This window comes from Cuculus canorus, chromosome 6 (assembly GCF_017976375.1).
Source record: "Cuculus canorus isolate bCucCan1 chromosome 6, bCucCan1.pri, whole genome shotgun sequence".
Classification (NCBI taxonomy): Eukaryota; Metazoa; Chordata; class Aves; order Cuculiformes; family Cuculidae; genus Cuculus; species Cuculus canorus.
Window position 1 is genome coordinate 41,847,421 of NC_071406.1, and position 22,328 is coordinate 41,869,748.

General features: G+C 60.9%; 1 protein-coding gene across 1 annotated transcript; it reads right to left on the reverse strand.

Moving 5' to 3' along the window:
• Nucleotides 1–645: 645 nt before the first annotated feature.
• On the reverse strand, nucleotides 646–17,105 carry LOC128852565 (uncharacterized). Its single transcript, XM_054070564.1, has 27 exons — nucleotides 17,022–17,105; nucleotides 16,497–16,646; nucleotides 15,993–16,147; nucleotides 15,500–15,647; nucleotides 15,199–15,386; nucleotides 14,972–15,109; nucleotides 14,339–14,453; nucleotides 13,775–13,912; nucleotides 13,351–13,527; nucleotides 13,063–13,218; nucleotides 12,622–12,723; nucleotides 12,101–12,203; nucleotides 11,756–11,812; nucleotides 11,351–11,463; nucleotides 5,525–5,679; nucleotides 5,028–5,175; nucleotides 4,727–4,914; nucleotides 4,500–4,637; nucleotides 3,867–3,981; nucleotides 3,303–3,440; nucleotides 2,879–3,055; nucleotides 2,591–2,746; nucleotides 2,150–2,251; nucleotides 1,629–1,731; nucleotides 1,284–1,340; nucleotides 879–991; nucleotides 646–699 (listed from the first exon to the last, which is right to left on the reverse strand). The coding sequence occupies exons 1-27, from the start codon at nucleotides 17,103–17,105 to the stop codon at nucleotides 646–648; spliced, it is 3,468 nt and encodes a 1,155-aa protein (XP_053926539.1).
• Nucleotides 17,106–22,328: the final 5,223 nt, after the last annotated feature.

Below are 22,328 nucleotides of genomic sequence, written 5' to 3' on the forward strand. Positions count from 1 at the left end.
TATCGTGTGGCACAGCCAGAAGCCACCAGGACATACACTAACATGGACAAGCCAACCCCAACAGCGACACGAGTGGTGCTCGCCAACCATTTTCTGCAGCATCAAGAACTCCCTGACTCAACAGCCTCGCAGCGTCGCGCTCCCTCTGCCTCTCGAGGCTTCAGTGCCTGCAGCAGCATCAAAGGCATCACCGACGCCAGGGAGTCCTGGCTGGCCTGCATTTGTGCCTCAAACCTCGCACAGACAAAAGGCTTCAGAGAGTTACGCAACGGCTAAGGACTGGTCCTTTCACATCCGTGGATTTCGGAGTCCAGGCTGATGCTACACCGACCATTTTAAAGCCTTTGGGAGCCAAACCAATCGTAGAGTTGTTAAGGTTGGACCCTATGATCATCCAGTTCAACCATCAACACAATGCAACTCTGGAAGTCATCTGGAGGACACAGTGAGAAACACGGATTGCTCGAGGACAGTTTTCTTACGGGTCTGCTCTCGGTGCAGTCCTTGGAAAAGAGCAAGGGGTCAGCTCTGGGAATGCTACTATTGTGTTTTCTTTTTCTTTTCCTCATCCCTCATTCCAGTTTGCTTAAGTGATGGCAGAGCAGAAGGAAGTGACCCATTTTTAAAGCCAAGTTCTCCCTCGCTTTAACGGCTGTTGAGCAAGCTGTTGCGTTTTGAAGGCTGTTGCGGGTACAGCCCCTGAGGTGAAAGAGCAACGGTGCGGGACTGGGACGGGTGAGAGATGAAGAATCCAGACTGTTTATTGACGGAAGGCAAAGCGGAAGGATGGAGCTGTGCCGGGGGGCAGGGAGAGGCCACGAGATACCAGGGAGAGAAGTTCATCTCCTCCACATCCTCTCGAGCCACCCTCGTAGCACCTGCAGCCTGTATCCAAAGGTACGATTGCTTTCTTCACTTCTCAGGACAAACAGGGTATCAGCTGCTAAGTCTGAGACGGATTGGCTGATGTCGTTTCTCATGCATCTGAGGGCTGCAAGAGAGAAGGAGAGAGTCAAGATCAGAACACGGCTCTGCAGGGCCCCCAGAAAACCCTCCTGCCAGGGCCACCCAGCCCAGCTCTTCCAGGGGCCGGAACGCAGCAAGAGCCAAAGGGATCACGTGGATGCTGCTGGCCACGCGCACCCCAAGCGCCCCTGAAATCTCTCTGCCCACACCGGCCCTCGTCTGCACAGGGAGCAGAGCCCTCCCAGACGGGACAGGGATTGCAGCTCCCTGCCCAGCTTCCTTCCTCCTCCCCACCAGGCCCTGCTCCCCTCACCTACCCTGGTAGACGGTCTGCTGCTCTTCCGGCTGTCCCCTCACGCTCCGACCAAGGTGCCCTAGGAACACAGAGCCCATCCCAAATGCCGTCGCCCCCAGCAGCACAGCTGCCCCACACCAGCCCAGCTCCACGCCCTCCTGCCCTCGGCATGGCTCAGCCCACGTTCCCGCTTCGTGCCGCCCACGGGCGAGGGAGAGAGCGGGTGGCAGGGAGCCCTGCGGGCCCCGCATCGTCACGGGCTCGGGGCTCCGCAGACACAGGGCCCGTTCCTGGTGCCGGTGCTGCCGCCGCGGCGGGGGCCAAGCTGCAGCGGGGCAGGGAGGGACCCCCGGGGCTTGTGGCTCACCAAAAAACACGACGGCCGCCTCTCGCAGGGACTCCTGGGGGCTCTGCAGGTACGGCAGGGCCTGGTACAGGTAATCTTCTCTTCTGCTCCTGTCCTCTGCCAGCTGGAGAGAGCGCAAGCGGACATGGGGAAAGATCAGCACAGCTTCCCCGCCTTGGCCGCGCCGCCCCTCTCCCCAGGACTGGCCTCTCCCGCCAGGACACCCACCGCTCCCAGCCAGCAGCCAGCCCGTGCTTTGCAGGGAGCGCAGGGCTGGTGCTCCCCGGGGAGCCGCGCAGCCACCCTGCTGCCAAAGCCCCGCAGAGCCAGGCTTCCATCGGCACCCCTGGGCTCGGCGAGGGACAGGAGCCCGGAGAAGGGCCCGCAGGGCTGCACGGCCGGGGGAAGGGGGGCTGCGCGGGGTGCAGCCCGGGGGCGATGGGCTGCGGCAGTGGGCACGGGCACAGCTGACAGCCCCACACACCGGGCACCGGGGCAGGGCCTTGTCCTGCCTGGCTCTGCCAACGCGGGGCCATCCTTACCAGGCACTTGCCCAACTTGTAGATCTGCCCGCTCTTCAGCTTCTTCCTCAGCTTCCTCAGCTTCAGCAGCTCGGTGGCTTGAAGCAGGGTTTCCCGGGAGGCCTGCAGAGCAGCAGACACTGGGAGATGGCACCGCTGCCCAGGGCACAGGACCCGCGTCCCCTCCCCTGGGCAAGGCTGAGGGTCCTTCTTGGGCCCTGCTGGGAAGGGGCAGCAGCTGGGGAACGCCTCTGCCGGCGGCTTCGCTGCCCGGGCAGAGCACTGGGGCAACCTCCATCGCGGGCAGCCGGTGCTGCCGGGCGGCAGGAGAGAGGGCTCCCAGAGCTGCTGCTCGGGAGCCGAGGCCCGCAGGAACCTGGAACCCTGCGCTTCATGAGGCACCGGGGCAGGAGGCAGCCCAGCAACCTCCCACGGGAACCCCAGCAGCGCCAAAATCCTCACCTCTGCCACAGGCTGGTTCTCATCATAGACGTGGAAGAGCAGCGGCAGCAGGTTCCGGCGCACCTGTCTCTTTGTTGCCTTCCTGTCCACTGCCACTAAAAGCTCCATCACGTCCCGGAAGAGTTGGAAGGAGAGAACTTTGATGGAGGCGGACTCCTGTTGGCAAGGAAGAGGGCAAGAGCTCAGCACCGGCTGCCTCAGGCCCGCCCGGGCACGGGCTGAAAAGCTACAGGGCGCAAAGTTTCCTGGCAGCATCCAGTGCTCGTGCTGGGGGGCACAAAGCCTTACGTTGTCAAAGAGCGGCTGCAGCTTCTCAGACAGCTGCACGACGACAGGGCCAGCAATTGCCACGTCCCTCTGCTCCAGCATCTTGCCAAGCACAGAGAGGGTCATCTCGACCACCTCCGTATCTGCGTCGTCCAGGACCTCCAGGAGTTTCGGCAGCAAGAACCCCATTCTTTCAGCCTGGGTGGAACACAACGTCGTGTGGGGAAGCCAGAAAACGCTGCACTGCACTGCCAAAAGCACTCGGGCGGTTTGAGACCACGCTGCTGGCAAAGGCCTTCCCCAAAGGACTCGGGCAGGGGCACGGAGAGGCAGGAGAGCTGCGAGCCGCTCCCACAGCTCCCAAAGCCCAGCCAAGTCCAAGCTAGCGAGGAACTCAGCCCCACTCCTCCAGCACGGCCTCAGCCGCCGCCCCCCGCTCACCCACCATCTCAGGTCTTTGGCTCAGGGTGAAGAGCCCTTGCAGCACCAGGCGACGCATCTCAATGCGCGGGCTGAGCACGAACATCGGGAAGAGCTTCAGGGCACGCTCGTGCAGTTCCACCACGTCAGGGCAGGCCAGGAGCTGAAAGACACACACAGCAGTGACAGGGGAGCCTGGCCAGCAGGACCCCAGCGCCGCACGCAGGGCTGGCTCCAGCCAGCAGCACAGGATGCGGGCACCGTCCCAGGCAGCCGAGCCCGAAGGCAGCAGCGCCTGCAGAGACCCCTGCGCTCCCTGCCCTGCGCCACAGGGCACACGGCACAGGGCAGTCGCCTGCTCCGCTCGGCCGCCTCTCATTGCTTGGCCTTGCAAAAAAACCACTGTCACAAGGGGGCAGGAAACACGGGTGGGGACAAGAGTCACCCCAGCAGCCAGGGGCCAAGGGCACCCAGCGCAGCCTAAGCCCTGGCCCAGCTCCACCAACTGGGCTCCCCCCACGGCCGCCGCTGGAGAAGGGCACAGGGCTGCGGGACAGCCCAGCGTGGCCGCGCTCGCCATCAGGCTCACCTTGACAAAGAACGCCATGGCAGGGACCTCCAGGCACGGCTCGTCCAGGTTCAGCACATCCAAAAGCTGGAGCGCCACGCGGTGACAGAAATAATCCTTCACCATGCACATCTCTCTGGCAGGGGGAAGAAGGCACCGTCAGTCCGGAGCAGGGTGGGCAGCCTCTCCCGGGACACACTCACGGAGGACTGCGCTTTCCCCACCACCCCTGCCCAGGAGAAAGGCAATGCCCAACACCAGCAGGCTCCTTTGCGGATGGAGACTGGAAAAACATCCGCCCTGCCCCAAAGCCCGCCCTTCCCAGGAGACCCCTGCCCTGCCCACGGGACACACAATTCCCCCAGGCTCCGTCCCTGCCCTCAGTGCATCCTGCCCTGCCCTGGCACGCTGCCCTCGCTGGGGCTGCCGGCAGACTGACCCGGCTCTGTGCCGTCAGCCCACACCTCGCAGGAGCAGCCCAGGGCACTTTGGGAGGCCGATGATCCCGGGCACCCGCCTCTCCCAGGCCTTTCCAGTGCACTGGGCCACCCCTTGCTAGACAGATCCCTCTCACCCAACACCAAAGGGATTGCGTGGCGTGCCCTGTCTGCAGGGGAGAAATGGCAGCGGCAGCTTGGAGAAGGGGGCTCTCACCTGGCCAGCAGACCCATCGCGTAGGGGTGGCTCTTGGGGTGCAGCAGAGTGTCCCAGCCATGCTTGTGCTCCACTCTAAACACCACATCCTCATAACCGAAACTGCAGAGCAGCGCTTTCACCGTCTGCACCATGAATCTGTGGGCAGAGCAAAGCCCAGGTCACACCAGCAGCCCCGGCCCCAGCTCCAGGGCTGTGGGAGGGACCGCAGAGCTGCGATGGAGCACCTGCTAGGGCTGGTGGGAAGGCTGACTTGCGCGACGTATTTCCTCCAGTACGCATCGATCTCCTCTGCCTCCTCCTTTATGGTGCAGTACACTTGAAAGAGCAGAGCCAGGAAGAGGGGCGGAAAATGCTGATTCAACACCTTTGGGACCAGGCGCTCACAGAGGATCTCCCTCAGTGCCCTGGTTGCCTGCAGGAAACACGCAGAGAAAGCACTCGGCGCGGTGCCGTGGCCGGCAAGGATGGAGAACCTCCTGCAGAGGCCACCCTGACACGGGGCAAAGCTCTGCTCCAGAAACTCACAGCCAGAACGATGACCTCCGTCTCGTCCCCGTCGGAGGTGGATGTGCTGTGCAGCGGCCAATCCTCCAGCACGCCCAGCAGCTCCCACAGCACTCGCTCGGCACAGCTGCGCTCTGACACCAGCGCCCTCCACATGGTCACAGCAGCCCTGCAGGCACAGAGCTCTGCGTCAGCGGGGTCTGGGCCACGGCAGCGAGCCTTGGGCAACCCCGCGTCCTGCGCTGGCCGACAGCCCTGCCCCTGCCCACTGCCCCTCGCCGGCAGCACCCAGCGGGCCGGTCCCTGCGGGCAGCGGGTGTTCCAGCAACGGTGCCTTGAGGGGCAGCCAGGGAGCGTGGCAGCGGGCCCTGGGGCTGACGGGACAGGGCTGGGAAACACAGGGGCCAGACGGGCACCAAATTCACTCTCAACCTTGCAGCCCACGTCGGACGGGCTCCACAGGCTCAAGGGCTCAAAAGGCTGCTGAGCCTGCGGCCCTCAGGGAAGGCGCCCCGTACCTGTCACACGACGGGGCACAGCGCAGGAGGGTCACCACCACATCATGCTGGTTCCAGCGCACCAGCTCCAGAAGGCTCTCGCCCGGCCCGTTCTTGGCAGGCGCATCCACGTTCCGCTGCAGCCAGCTGTACATCTCCCTCACCAGCACAGGCACCTGCGCGAGACACAGCCCAGAGCTGCAGCGCTGCCACAGCGAGCCCTGCGCCCACCTTCCCTCCCCACCGCACTGTGCTGCCCAACACGGCTATCGGCTGCCACGGGGACCCCGCTTCACGGAGCACACCATTCCTGCGGGGTTGAGCCCAGCCCACAGGCCAACGCAAGCGCAGGTGTGAGCCCTCATAACCTCCCCCAGCAGAGCCGCACGCTCCTCCGGAACATCGGAGCTGCCGGAATCCGACGGGCCCTCATCGACCCTGGCGTCACCGTGCTCACTGCCTGAGAGGGGTTCCTCAACCGTTTGCAGGAGAAGGAAGGGCAGCAAGGAGAGCGATGTCACCCACCTCAGCAGGCTGCCAGGCTCGGGCAGACCCAGTACCTTCCTCCTCCTCTCCCCTTCCCGGCACCGGGGATACACTGGCCACACTGCAGAGCGTCTCTGCCATCCTGCTGACGCCTGGCCTTGAGGCCTTCTGCTCCAGGGATGGCAGATCCTTGGAAAAGCACCACGGATGCGGGTCCGTAGGGATCAAAGTGACTGTGCAGAGGACCCACACAGCCCCACTCCGTCCCCGTCGTCTCCTCCGGGCACTCTGAGGTGCCTCTGGTGACACCGGTCGCCTTATAACCAAAGGGCTCTGTGACACGCTCACACCTGCCACCCAATCACAGCCCCCGAATCACAACGGCTCCCCAAGGGCCAACAGCCAATCAGAGTCTCCCTATCATTCGGGGGTCCCCAAGCGCTCTCTCACATACCGGCACCTGACACCAAATCACACTGTGCGCACCACGGTGGGTCCCCAAAGCCCCTACAACCTGGAACCCCACGTCTTTTGCTCCAGCCTTCCTTCCCTGGGCGCTCCCACCTGCACCAACTGGCCGCTGCAGACCACACGTGCCTCCTCGCTGGAGCGCCGCGCTTTGGGAGGTGGCAGCGCAATGGCCGCGATGTGGCTCTTTCTCCCACGCTTGGCTGAGGGAGCATTTCTCTCCTCAGCGTCACTCTCTGTCCGCGGCCATGAGCATCTTGGGACTGAAGCAGCATCTCCTACCACCTTCAACTCTGCTTCCTGTCCATCTCAGCCACCATTTCCAAGGCAATTCCCTCTTTCACCACTTGCAGTCTTTTCCTAGGCATGGAATCATCTTCTCCGGCGGATCTGAACGTGCAGCTCACGGCCCACATGCTCCTGTGCTTCAGACTAGCGACCAAAGGACGGCTGGGAACACACGCACGTTTCAGCTAGCGCTGGGCAGGGCTTGCACAGCATCGAGGACCAGGGAGAGTCTCCCCAGAGGAGTCACTGCTCACGGACCCGCCAGGCTGCTGACTGCTTGCCCATCGCTCCGTTCTTTCTGCGCTTATTAAACTGTCTTTATCTCAGCCCTGGAAACTTGTAGGCTGTTCTTTCCTTGCTTTTGCCCTTCCCATTTTCTCCCCCACCCCACTGCGGAGGGAGGGAGGGAGGGAGCAAGGACTGGCTGGGGGCTTAGCTGCTACCCGGAGCGCTCAACCTGCCACGCTCGCCTTCGCTGCAATCCCTCCCCAACTGTGGGACACTGCCTCTGCTCCCCGCGTGGCTGCGCGCAGCAGGAAAACCGCATTGCAAGGGACAGGTCTGAAAAGAACACACCACTGCTTTCCTGACGGCGCTGACAACACCAGCAAAGATTCTAAGGGTGTTCCTGACAGCAAGGCGCTATCGTGTGGCACAGCCAGAAGCCACCAGGACATACACTAACATGGACAAGCCAACCCCAACAGCGACACGAGTGGTGCTCGCCAACCATTTTCTGCAGCATCAAGAACTCCCTGACTCAACAGCCTCGCAGCGTCGCGCTCCCTCTGCCTCTCGAGGCTTCAGTGCCTGCAGCAGCATCAAAGGCATCACCGACGCCAGGGAGTCCTGGCTGGCCTGCATTTGTGCCTCAAACCTCGCACAGACAAAAGGCTTCAGAGAGTTACGCAACGGCTAAGGACTGGTCCTTTCACATCCGTGGATTTCGGAGTCCAGGCTGATGCTACACCGACCATTTTAAAGCCTTTGGGAGCCAAACCATCTCCCGCTCTCCCGAGGCCACGCACACAGCAAGGGCAGCCGGCGCCAGGCCGAGCAGGGGACTCTCCGAGGGGCACGGCCCAGGCACCTCAGCCCTGAGCTGGCTCTGGCCAAGGAAGAGCCTGGGCCTCGCTCTCCATCTCTCTGACACCATCTCCATCCCCACAGAAGAGGTGGCACAGGCCTAGAGAGAGCAGGTGCTGCGATATCCAGACCCTAAACGTATCCCCAGCTTAGACTGTATGGAAGGGAAGGAATAACCAGGATGGAGCCACCACTTCCTGAGGCACAGCAAAAGCTCCCAGGCAAGAGCGTGTTGCCACAGCTTAAAAAGGCCTAAAGAGAGAAAATCATAGAAACATACAATCACCAGGTTGGAAAAGACCTCTTGGATCATCGAGTCCAACCATTCCTATCTGCCACTAAACCATGTCCTCGCCACCTCGTCTACCTTTTAAACACCTCCAAGGATGAGGACTCAACCCCCTCCCTGGGCAGCCTCTGCCAGTGCCCCATGACCCTTGCTGGGAAAATTTTTTTCCTGATATGCAGTCTGACCCTCCCCTGGCACAGCTCGAGGCCATTCCCCCTTGTCCTGTCCCCTGTCCCTTGGGAGAAGAGCCCAGCTCCCTCCTCTCCACAACCTCCTTTCAGGCAGTTGTAGAGAGCAATAAGGTCTCCCCTCAGCCTCCTCTTCTCCAGGCTAAACAACCCCAGGTACCTCAGTACTGCAAAGTACCTGGAATGGCCAAGCCAGCATCTCCTATTGAAGATGGTCAGCACGGATACAAGTAGTCCCTTTCCAATGCAATAGGATAATGCACACATCTGCTTCCTGTGAGACACTAACCTCTGTGTTCATACCACGATGTTACTACTGTGAACTGCCAAGGCTCGGCTTCAGAATCAGGACAGTTCACACGTGCAAAGGTTCGATCACGACCAGAATGCCATCTAGATAATTTACCAGGCCTAAACTGGAAACAAACTCTATCTTTTCAAGGCACTGACTATCTGTAATGAAAGGTCATCTCCACAAACTCCACCATAAACAGGAATCTTCTTTCCCAGACTAGCTAACCTTGATTTATTTGCTCCTTTCTACAGATTATGTTGCTAAGACCTCCAGTTCCTCTTGTCACTGTTCCAAACGCCCTCCAGCCACTCCATCTTCCTCGAAGCTTAGTGCTAACACTGGATGCTGTACCCAACACACGCTTCATTCCACTATGAGCAGCAGGAGGATTTCTTCATACATCTCTCAGACAACAAACCAGTAGATATTTAACATTCCACATCAGAACCTTGTCTGCAGAACTGTTGCCTCATCGGGTTTCCCCCATTTTGTGCCTGTGTAGCCAGTAATTCCCAGGTAACTGTAAAATTTGCATTTGTTCTTACTGAATGGTAACCTATTTTTCAGCCAAACTGCAGCTACCTCTGATCTGAGCCGGCACTGGTTTCAGTGGGGTTGAACCAGGCAGCCTCCTGAGTTCCATTATTCTCCAGCCTGTTCTCCAGGTGACGTGGACTTCGCTGCATCCAAGAAAGCCCAGTAACTGGTGATCCTTGTAGAGTTTATTAGGCAGCGCTGCATAGGGTTGTTGTGCCCCAAGCGCAGGACCCGGCATTTGGCCTTGTTAAACCTCATCCCATTGGTCTCGGCCCAGCAGTCCAGCCTGTTCAGATCCCTTTGGAGCCTCCCTACCCTCCAGCAGATCCACACTTCCTCCCAGCTTAGTGTCATCTGCAAACTTGCTGAGGGTGCACTCAATGCCTTCATCCAGGTCATTGATAAAGACATTGAACAGAGCTGGACCCAGTACTGAGCCCTGAGGAACCCCACTTGTGACTGGCCTCCAGCTGGAGTTAACTCCATTGACCACCACTCTCTGGGCCATCCAACCAGTTTCCAACCCAGGAGAGTGTGCGCCTGTCCAGGCCAGAGGCTGACAGTTTCTGCAGCAGAATGCTGTGAGAAACTGTGTCAAAGGCTTTACTGAAGTCCAAGAAGACTACAGCCACAGCCTTTCCCCCATCCAGTAGTCGAGTGATTTTGTCATAGAAGGTGATCAGGTTAGTTTGGCAAGATCTGCCTTTTGTAAACCCATGTTGACTGGGCCTGATCACCCGGTTCTCTTGCGTGTGCTTCATGATAGCACTCAAGATTACCTGTTCCATGACTTTCCCTGGCACTGAGGTGAGACTGACAGGCCTGTAGTTCCCCGGATCCTCTCTGCAACCCTTCTTGTATATGGGCACAACATCAGCCAGCCTCCAGTCTAGTGGAACTTCCCCAGTCAGCCAGGACCTCTGGAAGATGATGGATAGGGGTTTGGAAAGGACATCCGCCAGCTCCTTCAATACTCTTGGGTGGATCCCATCCGGCCCCATAGACTTGTGGGAGTCGAGCTGGGCAAGCAAGTCTCTAACCGCCTCCTCTTGGATCACGGGAGCCTCAATCTGCCCCTCTAACTCTTGGATTTGTAAACAGAAGGAACAACTTTCTTTGCTATTAAAGACTGAGGCGAAGAAGGCATTAAGTACCTCAGCCTTGTCCTTATCCCCTGTCACTGTTATTCCTTCTGCATCCACTAGAGACTGGATATTCTCCCTCGTCCTCCTTTTCCTGTTAATGTACTTGTAGAAAGAACACACCACTGCTTTCCTGACGGCGCTGACAACACCAGCAAAGATTCTAAGGGTGTTCCTGACAGCAAGGCGCTATCGTGTGGCACAGCCAGAAGCCACCAGGACATACACTAACATGGACAAGCCAACCCCAACAGCGACACGAGTGGTGCTCGCCAACCATTTTCTGCAGCATCAAGAACTCCCTGACTCAACAGCCTCGCAGCGTCGCGCTCCCTCTGCCTCTCGAGGCTTCAGTGCCTGCAGCAGCATCAAAGGCATCACCGACGCCAGGGAGTCCTGGCTGGCCTGCATTTGTGCCTCAAACCTCGCACAGACAAAAGGCTTCAGAGAGTTACGCAACGGCTAAGGACTGGTCCTTTCACATCCGTGGATTTCGGAGTCCAGGCTGATGCTACACCGACCATTTTAAAGCCTTTGGGAGCCAAACCAATCGTAGAGTTGTTAAGGTTGGACCCTATGATCATCCAGTTCAACCATCAACACAATGCAACTCTGGAAGTCATCTGGAGGACACAGTGAGAAACACGGATTGCTCGAGGACAGTTTTCTTACGGGTCTGCTCTCGGTGCAGTCCTTGGAAAAGAGCAAGGGGTCAGCTCTGGGAATGCTACTATTGTGTTTTCTTTTTCTTTTCCTCATCCCTCATTCCAGTTTGCTTAAGTGATGGCAGAGCAGAAGGAAGTGACCCATTTTTAAAGCCAAGTTCTCCCTCGCTTTAACGGCTGTTGAGCAAGCTGTTGCGTTTTGAAGGCTGTTGCGGGTACAGCCCCTGAGGTGAAAGAGCAACGGTGCGGGACTGGGACGGGTGAGAGATGAAGAATCCAGACTGTTTATTGACGGAAGGCAAAGCGGAAGGATGGAGCTGTGCCGGGGGGCAGGGAGAGGCCACGAGATACCAGGGAGAGAAGTTCATCTCCTCCACATCCTCTCGAGCCACCCTCGTAGCACCTGCAGCCTGTATCCAAAGGTACGATTGCTTTCTTCACTTCTCAGGACAAACAGGGTATCAGCTGCTAAGTCTGAGACGGATTGGCTGATGTCGTTTCTCATGCATCTGAGGGCTGCAAGAGAGAAGGAGAGAGTCAAGATCAGAACACGGCTCTGCAGGGCCCCCAGAAAACCCTCCTGCCAGGGCCACCCAGCCCAGCTCTTCCAGGGGCCGGAACGCAGCAAGAGCCAAAGGGATCACGTGGATGCTGCTGGCCACGCGCACCCCAAGCGCCCCTGAAATCTCTCTGCCCACACCGGCCCTCGTCTGCACAGGGAGCAGAGCCCTCCCAGATGGGACAGGGATTGCAGCTCCCTGCCCAGCTTCCTTCCTCCTCCCCACCAGGCCCTGCTCCCCTCACCTACCCTGGTAGACGGTCTGCTGCTCTTCCGGCTGTCCCCTCACGCTCCGACCAAGGTGCCCTAGGAACACAGAGCCCATCCCAAATGCCGTTGCCCCCAGCAGCACAGCTGCCCCACACCAGCCCAGCTCCACGCCCTCCTGCCCTCGGCATGGCTCAGCCCACGTTCCCGCTTCGTGCCGCTCACGGGCGAGGGAGAGAGCGGGTGGCAGGGAGCCCTGCGGGCCCTGCATCGTCACGGGCTCGGGGCTCCGCAGACACAGGGCCCGTTCCTGGTGCCGGTGCTGCCGCCGCGGCGGGGGCCAAGCTGCAGCGGGGCAGGGAGGGACCCCCGGGGCTTGTGGCTCACCAAAAAACACGACGGCCGCCTCTCGCAGGGACTCCTGGGGGCTCTGCAGGTACGGCAGGGCCTGGTACAGGTAATCTTCTCTTCTGCTCCTGTCCTCTGCCAGCTGGAGAGAGCGCAAGCGGACATGGGGAAAGATCAGCACAGCTTCCCCGCCTTGGCCGCGCCGCCCCTCTCCCCAGGACTGGCCTCTCCCGCCAGGACACCCACCGCTCCCAGCCAGCAGCCAGCCCGTGCTTTGCAGGGAGCGCAGGGCTGCTGCTCCCCGGGGAGCCGCGCAGCCACCCTGCTGCCAAAGCCCCGCAGAGCCAGGCTTCCATCGGCACCCCTGGGCTCGGCGAGGGACAGGAGCCCGGAGAAGGGCCCGCAGGGCTGCACGGCCGGGGGAAGGGGGGCTGCGCGGGGTGCAGCCCGGGGGCGATGGGCTGCGGCAGTGGGCACGGGCACAGCTGACAGCCCCACACACCGGGCACCGGGGCAGGGCCTTGTCCTGCCTGGCTCTGCCAACGCGGGGCCATCCTTACCAGGCACTTGCCCAACTTGTAGATCTGCCCGCTCTTCAGCTTCTTCCTCAGCTTCCTCAGCTTCAGCAGCTCGGTGGCTTGAAGCAGGGTTTCCCGGGAGGCCTGCAGAGCAGCAGAGACTGGGAGATGGCACCGCTGCCCAGGGCACAGGACCCGCGTCCCCTCCCCTGGGCAAGGCTGAGGGTCCTTCTTGGGCCCTGCTGGGAAGGGGCAGCAGCTGGGGAACGCCTCTGCCGGCGGCTTCGCTGCCCGGGCAGAGCACTGGGGCAACCTCCATCGCGGGCAGCCGGTGCTGCCGGGCGGCAGGAGAGAGGGCTCCCAGAGCTGCTGCTCGGGAGCCGAGGCCCGCAGGAACCTGGAACCCTGCGCTTCATGAGGCACCGGGGCAGGAGGCAGCCCAGCAACCTCCCACGGGAACCCCAGCAGCGCCAAAATCCTCACCTCTGCCACAGGCTGGTTCTCATCATAGACGTGGAAGAGCAGCGGCAGCAGGTTCCGGCGCACCTGTCTCTTTGTTGCCTTCCTGTCCACTGCCACTAAAAGCTCCATCACGTCCCGGAAGAGTTGGAAGGAGAGAACTTTGATGGAGGCGGACTCCTGTTGGCAAGGAAGAGGGCAAGAGCTCAGCACCGGCTGCCTCAGGCCCGCCCGGGCACGGGCTGAAAAGCTACAGGGCGCAAAGTTTCCTGGCAGCATCCAGTGCTCGTGCTGGGGGGCACAAAGCCTTACGTTGTCAAAGAGCGGCTGCAGCTTCTCAGACAGCTGCACGACGACAGGGCCAGCAATTGCCACGTCCCTCTGCTCCAGCATCTTGCCAAGCACAGAGAGGGTCATCTCGACCACCTCCGTATCTGCGTCGTCCAGGACCTCCAGGAGTTTCGGCAGCAAGAACCCCATTCTTTCAGCCTGGGTGGAACACAACGTCGTGTGGGGAAGCCAGAAAACGCTGCACTGCTCTGCCAAAAGCACTCGGGCGGTTTGAGACCACGCTGCTGGCAAAGGCCTTCCCCAAAGGACTCGGGCAGGGGCACGGAGAGGCAGGAGAGCTGCGAGCCGCTCCCACAGCTCCCAAAGCCCAGCCAAGTCCAAGCTAGCGAGGAACTCAGCCCCACTCCTCCAGCACGGCCTCAGCCGCCGCCCCCCGCTCACCCACCATCTCAGGTCTTTGGCTCAGGGTGAAGAGCCCTTGCAGCACCAGGCGACGCATCTCAATGCGCGGGCTGAGCACGAACATCGGGAAGAGCTTCAGGGCACGCTCGTGCAATTCCACCACGTCAGGGCAGGCCAGGAGCTGAAAGACACACACAGCAGTGACAGGGGAGCCTGGCCAGCAGGACCCCAGCGCCGCACGCAGGGCTGGCTCCAGCCAGCAGCACAGGATGCGGGCACCGTCCCAGGCAGCCGAGCCCGAAGGCAGCAGCGCCTGCAGAGACCCCTGCGCTCCCTGCCCTGCGCCACAGGGCACACGGCACAGGGCAGTCGCCTGCTCCGCTCGGCCGCCTCTCATTGCTTGGCCTTGCAAAAAAACCACTGTCACAAGGGGGCAGGAAACACGGGTGGGGACAAGAGTCACCCCAGCAGCCAGGGGCCAAGGGCACCCAGCGCAGCCTAAGCCCTGGCCCAGCTCCACCAACTGGGCTCCCCCCACGGCCGCCGCTGGAGAAGGGCACAGGGCTGCGGGACAGCCCAGCGTGGCCGCGCTCGCCATCAGGCTCACCTTGACAAAGAACGCCATGGCAGGGACCTCCAGGCACGGCTCGTCCAGGTTCAGCACATCCAAAAGCTGGAGCGCCACGCGGTGACAGAAATAATCCTTCACCATGCACATCTCTCTGGCAGGGGGAAGAAGGCACCGTCAGTCCGGAGCAGGGTGGGCAGCCTCTCCCGGGACACACTCACGGAGGACTGGGCTTTCCCCACCACCCCTGCCCAGGAGAAAGGCAATGCCCAACACCAGCAGGCTCCTTTGCGGATGGAGACTGGAAAAACATCCGCCCTGCCCCAAAGCCCGCCCTTCCCAGGAGACCCCTGCCCTGCCCACGGGACACACAATTCCCCCAGGCTCCGTCCCTGCCCTCAGTGCATCCTGCCCTGCCCTGGCACGCTGCCCTCGCTGGGGCTGCCGGCAGACTGACCCGGCTCTGTGCCGTCAGCCCACACCTCGCAGGAGCAGCCCAGGGCACTTTGGGAGGCCGATGATCCCGGGCACCCGCCTCTCCCAGGCCTTTCCAGTGCACTGGGCCACCCCTTGCTAGACAGATCCCTCTCACCCAACACCAAAGGGATTGCGTGGCGTGCCCTGTCTGCAGGGGAGAAATGGCAGCGGCAGCTTGGAGAAGGGGGCTCTCACCTGGCCAGCAGACCCATCGCGTAGGGGTGGCTCTTGGGGTGCAGCAGAGTGTCCCAGCCATGCTTGTGCTCCACTCTGAACACCACATCCTCATAACCGAAACTGCAGAGCAGCGCTTTCACCGTCTGCACCACGAATCTGTGGGCAGAGCAAAGCCCAGGTCACACCAGCAGCCCCGGCCCCAGCTCCAGGGCTGTGGGAGGGACCGCAGAGCTGCGATGGAGCACCTGCTAGGGCTGGTGGGAAGGCTGACTTGCGCGACGTATTTCCTCCAGTACGCATCGATCTCCTCTGCCTCCTCCTTTATGGTGCAGTACACTTGAAAGAGCAGAGCCAGGAAGAGGGGCGGAAAATGCTGATCCAACACCTTTGGGACCTGGCGCTCACAGAGGATCTCCCTCAGTGCCCTGGTTGCCTGCAGGAAACACGCAGAGAAAGCACTCGGCGCGGTGCCGTGGCCGGCAAGGATGGAGAACCTCCCGCAGAAGCCACCCTGACACGGGGCAAAGCTCTGCTCCAGAAACTCACAGCCAGAACGACGACCTCCGTCTCGTCCCCGTCGGAGGTGGATGTGCTGTGCAGCGGCCAATCCTCCAGCACGCTCAGCAGCTCCCACAGCACTCGCTCGGCACAGCTGCGCTCTGACACCAGCGCCCTCCACATGGTCACAGCAGCCCTGCAGGCACAGAGCTCTGCGTCAGCGGGGTCTGGGCCACGGCAGCGAGCCTTGGGCAACCCCGCGTCCTGCGCTGGCCGACAGCCCTGCCCCTGCCCACTGCCCCTCGCCGGCAGCAGCGGGCCGGTCCCTGCGGGCAGCGGGCGTTCCAGCAACGGTGCCTTGAGGGGCAGCCAGGGAGCGTGGCAGCGGGCCCTGGGGCTGACGGGACAGGGCTGGGAAACACAGGGGCCAGACGGGCACCAAATTCACTCTCAACCTTGCAGCCCACGTCGGACGGGCTCCACAGGCTCAAGGGCTCAAAAGGCTGCTGAGCCTGCGGCCCTCAGGGAAGGCGCCCCGTACCTGTCACACGACGGGGCACAGCGCAGGAGGGTCACCACCACATCATGCTGGTTCCAGCGCACCAGCTCCAGAAGCCTCTCGTCCGGCCCGTTCTTGGCAGGCGCATCCACGTTCCGCTGCAGCCAGCTGTACATCTCCCTCACCAGCACAGGCACCTGCGCGAGACACAGCCCAGAGCTGCAGCGCTGCCACAGCGAGCCCTGCGCCCACCTTCCCTCCCCACCGCACTGTGCTGCCCAACACGGCTATCGGCTGCCACGGGGACCCCGCTTCACGGAGCACACCATTCCTGCGGGGTTGAGCCCAGCCCACAGGCCAACGCAAGCGCAGGTGTGAGCCCCCATAACCTCCCCCAGCAGAGCCGCACGCTCCTCCGGAACATCGGAGCTGCCGGAATCCGACGGGCCCTCATCGACCCTGGCGTCACCGTGCTCACTGCCTGAGAGGGGTTCCCCAACCGTTTGCAGGAGAAGGAAGGGCAGCAAGGAGAGCGATGTCACCCACCTCAGCAGGCTGCCAGGCTCGGGCAGACCCAGTACCTTCCTCCTCCTCTCCCCTTCCCGGCACCGGGGATACACTGGCCACACTGCAGAGCGTCTCTGCCATCCTGCTGACGCCTGGCCTTGAGGCCTTCTGCTCCAGGGATGGCAGATCCTTGGAAAAGCACCACGGATGCGGGTCCGTAGGGATCAAAGTGACTGTGCAGAGGACCCACACAGCCCCACTCCGTCCCCGTCGTCTCCTCCGGGCACTCTGAGGTGCCTCTGGTGACACCGGTCGCCTTACAACCTAAGGGCTCTGTGACACGCTCACACCTGCCACCCAATCACAGCCCCCGAATCACAACGGCTCCCCAAGGGCCAACAGCCAATCAGAGTCTCCCTATCATTCGGGGGTCCCCAAGCGCTCTCTCACATACCGGCACCTGACACCAAATCACACTGTGCGCACCACGGTGGGTCCCCAAAGCCCCTACAACCTGGAACCCCACGTCTTTTGCTCCAGCCTTCCTTCCCTGGGCGCTCCCACCTGCACCAACTGGCCGCTGCAGACCACACGTGCCTCCTCGCTGGAGCGCCGCGCTTTGGGAGGTGGCAGCGCAATGGCCGCCATGTGGCTCTTTCTCCCACGCTTGGCTGAGGGAGCATTTCTCTCCTCAGCGTCACTCTCTGTCCGCGGCCATGAGCATCTTGGGACTGAAGCAGCATCTCCTACCACCTTCAACTCTGCTTCCTGTCCATCTCAGCCACCATTTCCAAGGCAATTCCCTCTTTCACCACTTGCAGTCTTTTCCTAGGCATGGAATCATCTTCTCCGGCGGATCTGAACGTGCAGCTCACGGCCCACATGCTCCTGTGCTTCAGACTAGCGACCAAAGGACGGCTGGGAACACACGCACGTTTCAGCTAGCGCTGGGCAGGGCTTGCACAGCATCGAGGACCAGGGAGAGTCTCCCCAGAGGAGTCACTGCTCACGGACCCGCCAGGCTGTTGACTGCTTGCCCATCGCTCCGTTCTTTCTGCACTTATTAAACTGTCTTTATCTCAGCCCGGAAACTTGTAGGCGTTCTTTCCTTGCTTTTGCCCTTCCCATTTTCTCCCCCACCCCACTGCGGGGGGAGGGAGGGAGGGAGCAAGGACTGGCTGGGGGCTTAGCTGCTACCCGGAGCGCTCAACCTGCCACGCTCGCCTTCGCTGCAATCCCTCCCCAACTGTGGGACACTGCCTCTGCTCCCCGCGTGGCTGCGCGCAGCAGGAAAACCGCATTGCAAGGGACAGGTCTGAAAAGAACACAGAATCACCAGGTTGGAAAGGACCCATTGGATCATCGAGTCCAACCATTCCTAACACTCCCTAAACCATGTCCCTAAGCACTTCATCCACCCGTTCCTTAAACACCTCCAGGGAAGGCGACTCGACCACCTCCCTGGGCAGCTGTTCCAGTACCCAATGACTCTTACTGTGAAGAATTTTTTCCTGATATCCAACCTGAACCTCCCCTGACGGAGCTTCAGGCCATTCCCTCTTGTCCTGTCCCCTGTCACTCGGGAGAAGAGCCCAGGTCCCTCCTCTCCACAACCTCCTTTCAGGTAGTTGTAGAGAGTAATAAGGTCTCCCCTCAGCCTCCTCTTCTCCAGGCTAAACAACCCCAGCTCTCTCAGCCGCTCCTCGTCAGACGTTCTCCAGCCCCTCACCAGCTTCGTTGCTCTTCTCTGGAGACGCTCCAGAGCCTCAACATCCTTCTTGCGGTGAGGGGTCCAGAACTGAACACAGTATTCAAGGTGCGGTCTCACCAGTGCTGAGTACAGAGGGAGAATAACCTCCCTGGACCTGCTGGTGACCCCATTTCTGATACAAGCCAAAATGCCGTTGGCCTTCTTGGCCACCTGGGCACACTGCTGGCTCATGTTCAGTCGGCTGTCAACCAGCACCCCCAGGTCCTTCTCTTCCGTGCAGCTCTCCAGCCATTCTTCCCCCAGTCTGTAGCGCTGCATAGGGTTGTTGTGCCCCAAGCGCAGGACCCGGCATTTGGCCTTGTTGAACCTCATCCCATTGGTCTCGGCCCAGCAGTCCAGCCTGTTCAGATCCCTTTGGAGCCTCCCTACCCTCCAGCAGATCGACACTTCCTCCCAGCTTAGTGTCATCTGCAAACTTGCTGAGGGTGCACTCAATGCCTTCGTCCAGGTCATTGATAAAGACATTGAACAGAGCTGGACCCAGTACTGAGCCCTGAGGAACTCCACTTGTGACTGGCCTCCAGCTGGAGTTAACTCCATTGACCACCACTCTCTGGGCCATCCAACCAGTTTCCAACCCAGGAGAGTGTGCGCCTGTCCAGGCCAGAGGCTGACAGTTTCTGAAGCAGAATGCTGTGAGAAACTGTGTCAAAGGCTTTACTGAAGTCCAAGAAGACTACAGCCACAGCCTTTCCCCCATCCAGTAGTCGAGTGATTTTGTCATAGAAGGTGATCAGGTTAGTTTGGCAAGATCTGCCTTTTGTAAACCCATGTTGACTGGGCCTGATCACCCGGTTCTCTTGCGTGTGCTTCATGATAGCACTCAAGATCACCTGTTCCATGACTTTCCCTGGCACTGAGGTGAGACTGACAGGCCTGTAGTTCCCCGGATCCTCTCTGCAACCCTTCTTGTATATGGGCACAACATCAGCCAGCCTCCAGTCTAGTGGAACTTCCCAGTCAGCCAGGACCTCTGGAAGATGATGGATAGGGGTTTGGAAAGGACATCCGCCAGCTCCTTCAATACTCTTGGGTGGATCCCATCCGGCCCCATAGACTTGTGGGAGTCGAGCTGGGCAAGCAAGTCTCTAACCGCCTCCTCTTGGATCACGGGAGCCTCAATCTGCCCCTCTAACTCTTGGATTTGTAAACAGAAGGAACAACTTTCTTTGCTATTAAAGACTGAGGCGACGAAGGCATTAAGTACCTCAGCCTTGTCCTTATCCCCTGTCACTGTTATTCCTTCTGCATCCACTAGAGACTGGATATTCTCCCTCGTCCTCCTTTTCCTGTTAATGTACTTGTAGAAAGAACACACCACTGCTTTCCTGACGGCGCTGACAACACCAGCAAAGATTCTAAGGGTGTTCCTGACAGCAAGGCGCTATCGTGTGGCACAGCCAGAAGCCACCAGGACATACACTAACATGGACAAGCCAACCCCAACAGCGACACGAGTGGTGCTCGCCAACCATTTTCTGCAGCATCAAGAACTCCCTGACTCAACAGCCTCGCAGCGTCGCGCTCCCTCTGCCTCTCGAGGCTTCAGTGCCTGCAGCAGCATCAAAGGCACCACCGACGCCAGGGAGTCCTGGCTGGCCTGCATTTGTGCCTCAAACCTCGCACAGACAAAAGCTTCAGAGAGTTACGCAACGGCTTAAGGACTGCTCCTTTCACATCCGTGGATTTCGGAGTCCAGGCTGATGCTACACCGACCATTTTAAAGCCTTTGGGAGCCAAACCAATCGTAGAGTTGTTAAGGTTGGACCCTATGATCATCCAGTTCAACCATCAACACAATGCAACTCTGGAAGTCATCTGGAGGACACAGTGAGAAACACGGATTGCTCGAGGACAGTTTTCTTACGGGTCTGCTCTCGGTGCAGTCCTTGGAAAAGAGCAAGGGGTCAGCTCTGGGAATGCTACTATTGTGTTTTCTTTTTCTTTCCTCATCCCTCATTCCAGTTTGCTTAAGTGATGCAGAGCAGAAGGAAGTGACCCATTTTTAAAGCCAAGTTCTCCCTCGCTTTAACGGCTGTTGAGCAAGCTGTTGCGTTTTGAAGGCTGTTGCGGGTACAGGCCCTGAGGTGAAAGAGCAACGTGTGCGGGACTGGACGGGTGACCTGGAGAGATGAAGAATCCAGACTGTTTATTGACGGACAGGCAAGCGGAAGGATGGAGTGTGGCCGGGGGGCAGGAGAGGCCCCACGAGAATACCAGGGAGAGAAGTTCATCTCCTCCCACATCCTCTCGAGCCCACCCTCGTAGCACCTGCAGCCTGTATCCACAGGTACGATTGCTTTCTTCACTTCTCAGGACAAACAGGGTATCAGCTGCTAAGTCTGAGACGGATTGGCTGAATGTCGTTTCTCATGACATCTGAGTGCTGCCAGAGAGAAGGAGAGAGTCAAGATCAGAACCACGGCCTCTCGCAAGGGCCCCAGAAAAACCCTCCTGCCAAGGGCCACCCAGCCCAGCTCTTCCAGGGGCCGGACCGCAGCAAGAGCCCAAAGAGGATCACGGTGGATGCTGCTGGCCACGCGCACCCCAAGCGCCCCTGAAATCTCTCTGCCCACACCGGCCCTCGTCTGCACAGGGAGCAGAGCCCTCCCAGACGGGACGGGGATTGCAGCTTCCCTGCCCAGCCTTCCTTCCTCCTCCCCCACCAGGCCCTGCTCCCCTCACCTACCCTGGTAGACAGGTCTGCTGCTCTTCCGCTGTCCCCTCACGCTCCGACCAAGGTGCCCTAGGAACACAGAGCCCATCCCAAATGCCGTCGCGCCCAGCAGCACAGCTGCCCCACACCAGCCCAGCTCCACGCCCTCCTGCCCTCGGCACGGCTCAGCCCACGTTCCCGCCTCGTGCAGCCCACGGCGAGGGAGAGAGCGGGTGGCAGGGAGCCCTGCGGGCCCCGCATCGTCACGGGCTCGGGGCTCCGCAGACACAGGGCCGTTCCTGGTGCCGGTGCTGCCGCCGCGGCGGGGGCCAAGCTGCAGCGGGGCAGGGAGGGACCCCCGGGGCTTGTGGCTCACCAAAAAACACGACGGCCGCCTCTCGCAGGGACTCCTGGGGGCTCTGCAGGTACGGCAGGGCCTGGTACAGGTAATCTTCTCTTCTGCTCCTGTCCTCTGCCAGCTGGAGTGAGAGCGCAAGCGGACATGGGGAAAGATCAGCACAGCTTCCCCGCCTTCGTGGCCGCGCCGCCCCTCTCCCCAGGACTGGCCTCTCCCGCCAGGACACCCCACCGCTCCCAGCCAGCAGCAGCCAGCCCGTGCTTTGCAGGGAGCGCAGGGCTGGTGCTCCCCGGGGGAGCCGCGCAGCCACCCTGCTGCCAAAGCCCCGCAGAGCCAGGCTTCCATCGGCACCCCTGGGCTCGGCGAGGGACGGGAGCCCCGGAAGGGCCCGCAGGGCTGCACGGCCGGGGGAAGGGGGGCTGCGCGGGGTGCAGCCCGGGGGCGATGGGCTGCGGCAGTGGGGCACGGGCACAGCTGACAGCCCCACACACCGGGCACGGGGCAGGCCTTGTCCTGCCTGGCTCTGCCAACGCGGGCCATCCTTACCAGGCACTCTGGCCCAACTTGTAGATCTGCCCGCTCTTCAGCTTCTTCCTCAGCTTCCTCAGCTTCAGCAGCTCGGTGGCTTGAAGCAGGGTTTCCCGGTAGGCCTGCAGAGCAGCAGACACTGGGAGATGGCACCGCTGCCCAGGGCACAGGACCCGCGTCCCCTCCCCTGGGCAAGGGCTGAGGTCCTTCTTGGGCCCTGCTGGGAAGGGGCAGCAGCTGGGGAACGCCTCTGCCGGCGGCTTCGCTGGCCCGGGCAGCAGCACTGGGCACACCTCCATCGCGGGCAGCCGGTGCTGCCGGGCGGCAGGGATAGAGAGGGCTCCCAGAGCTGCTGCTCGGGAGCCGAGGCCCGCAGGAACCTGGAACCCTGCGCTTCATGAGGCACCGGGCAGGAGGCAGCCCAGCAACCTCCCACGGGAACCCCAGCAGCGCCAAAATCCTCACCTCTGCCACAGGCTGGTTTCATTCATAGACGTGGAAGAGCAGCGGCAGCACCCGGTTCCGGCGCACCTGTCTCTTTGTTGCCTTCCTGTCCAC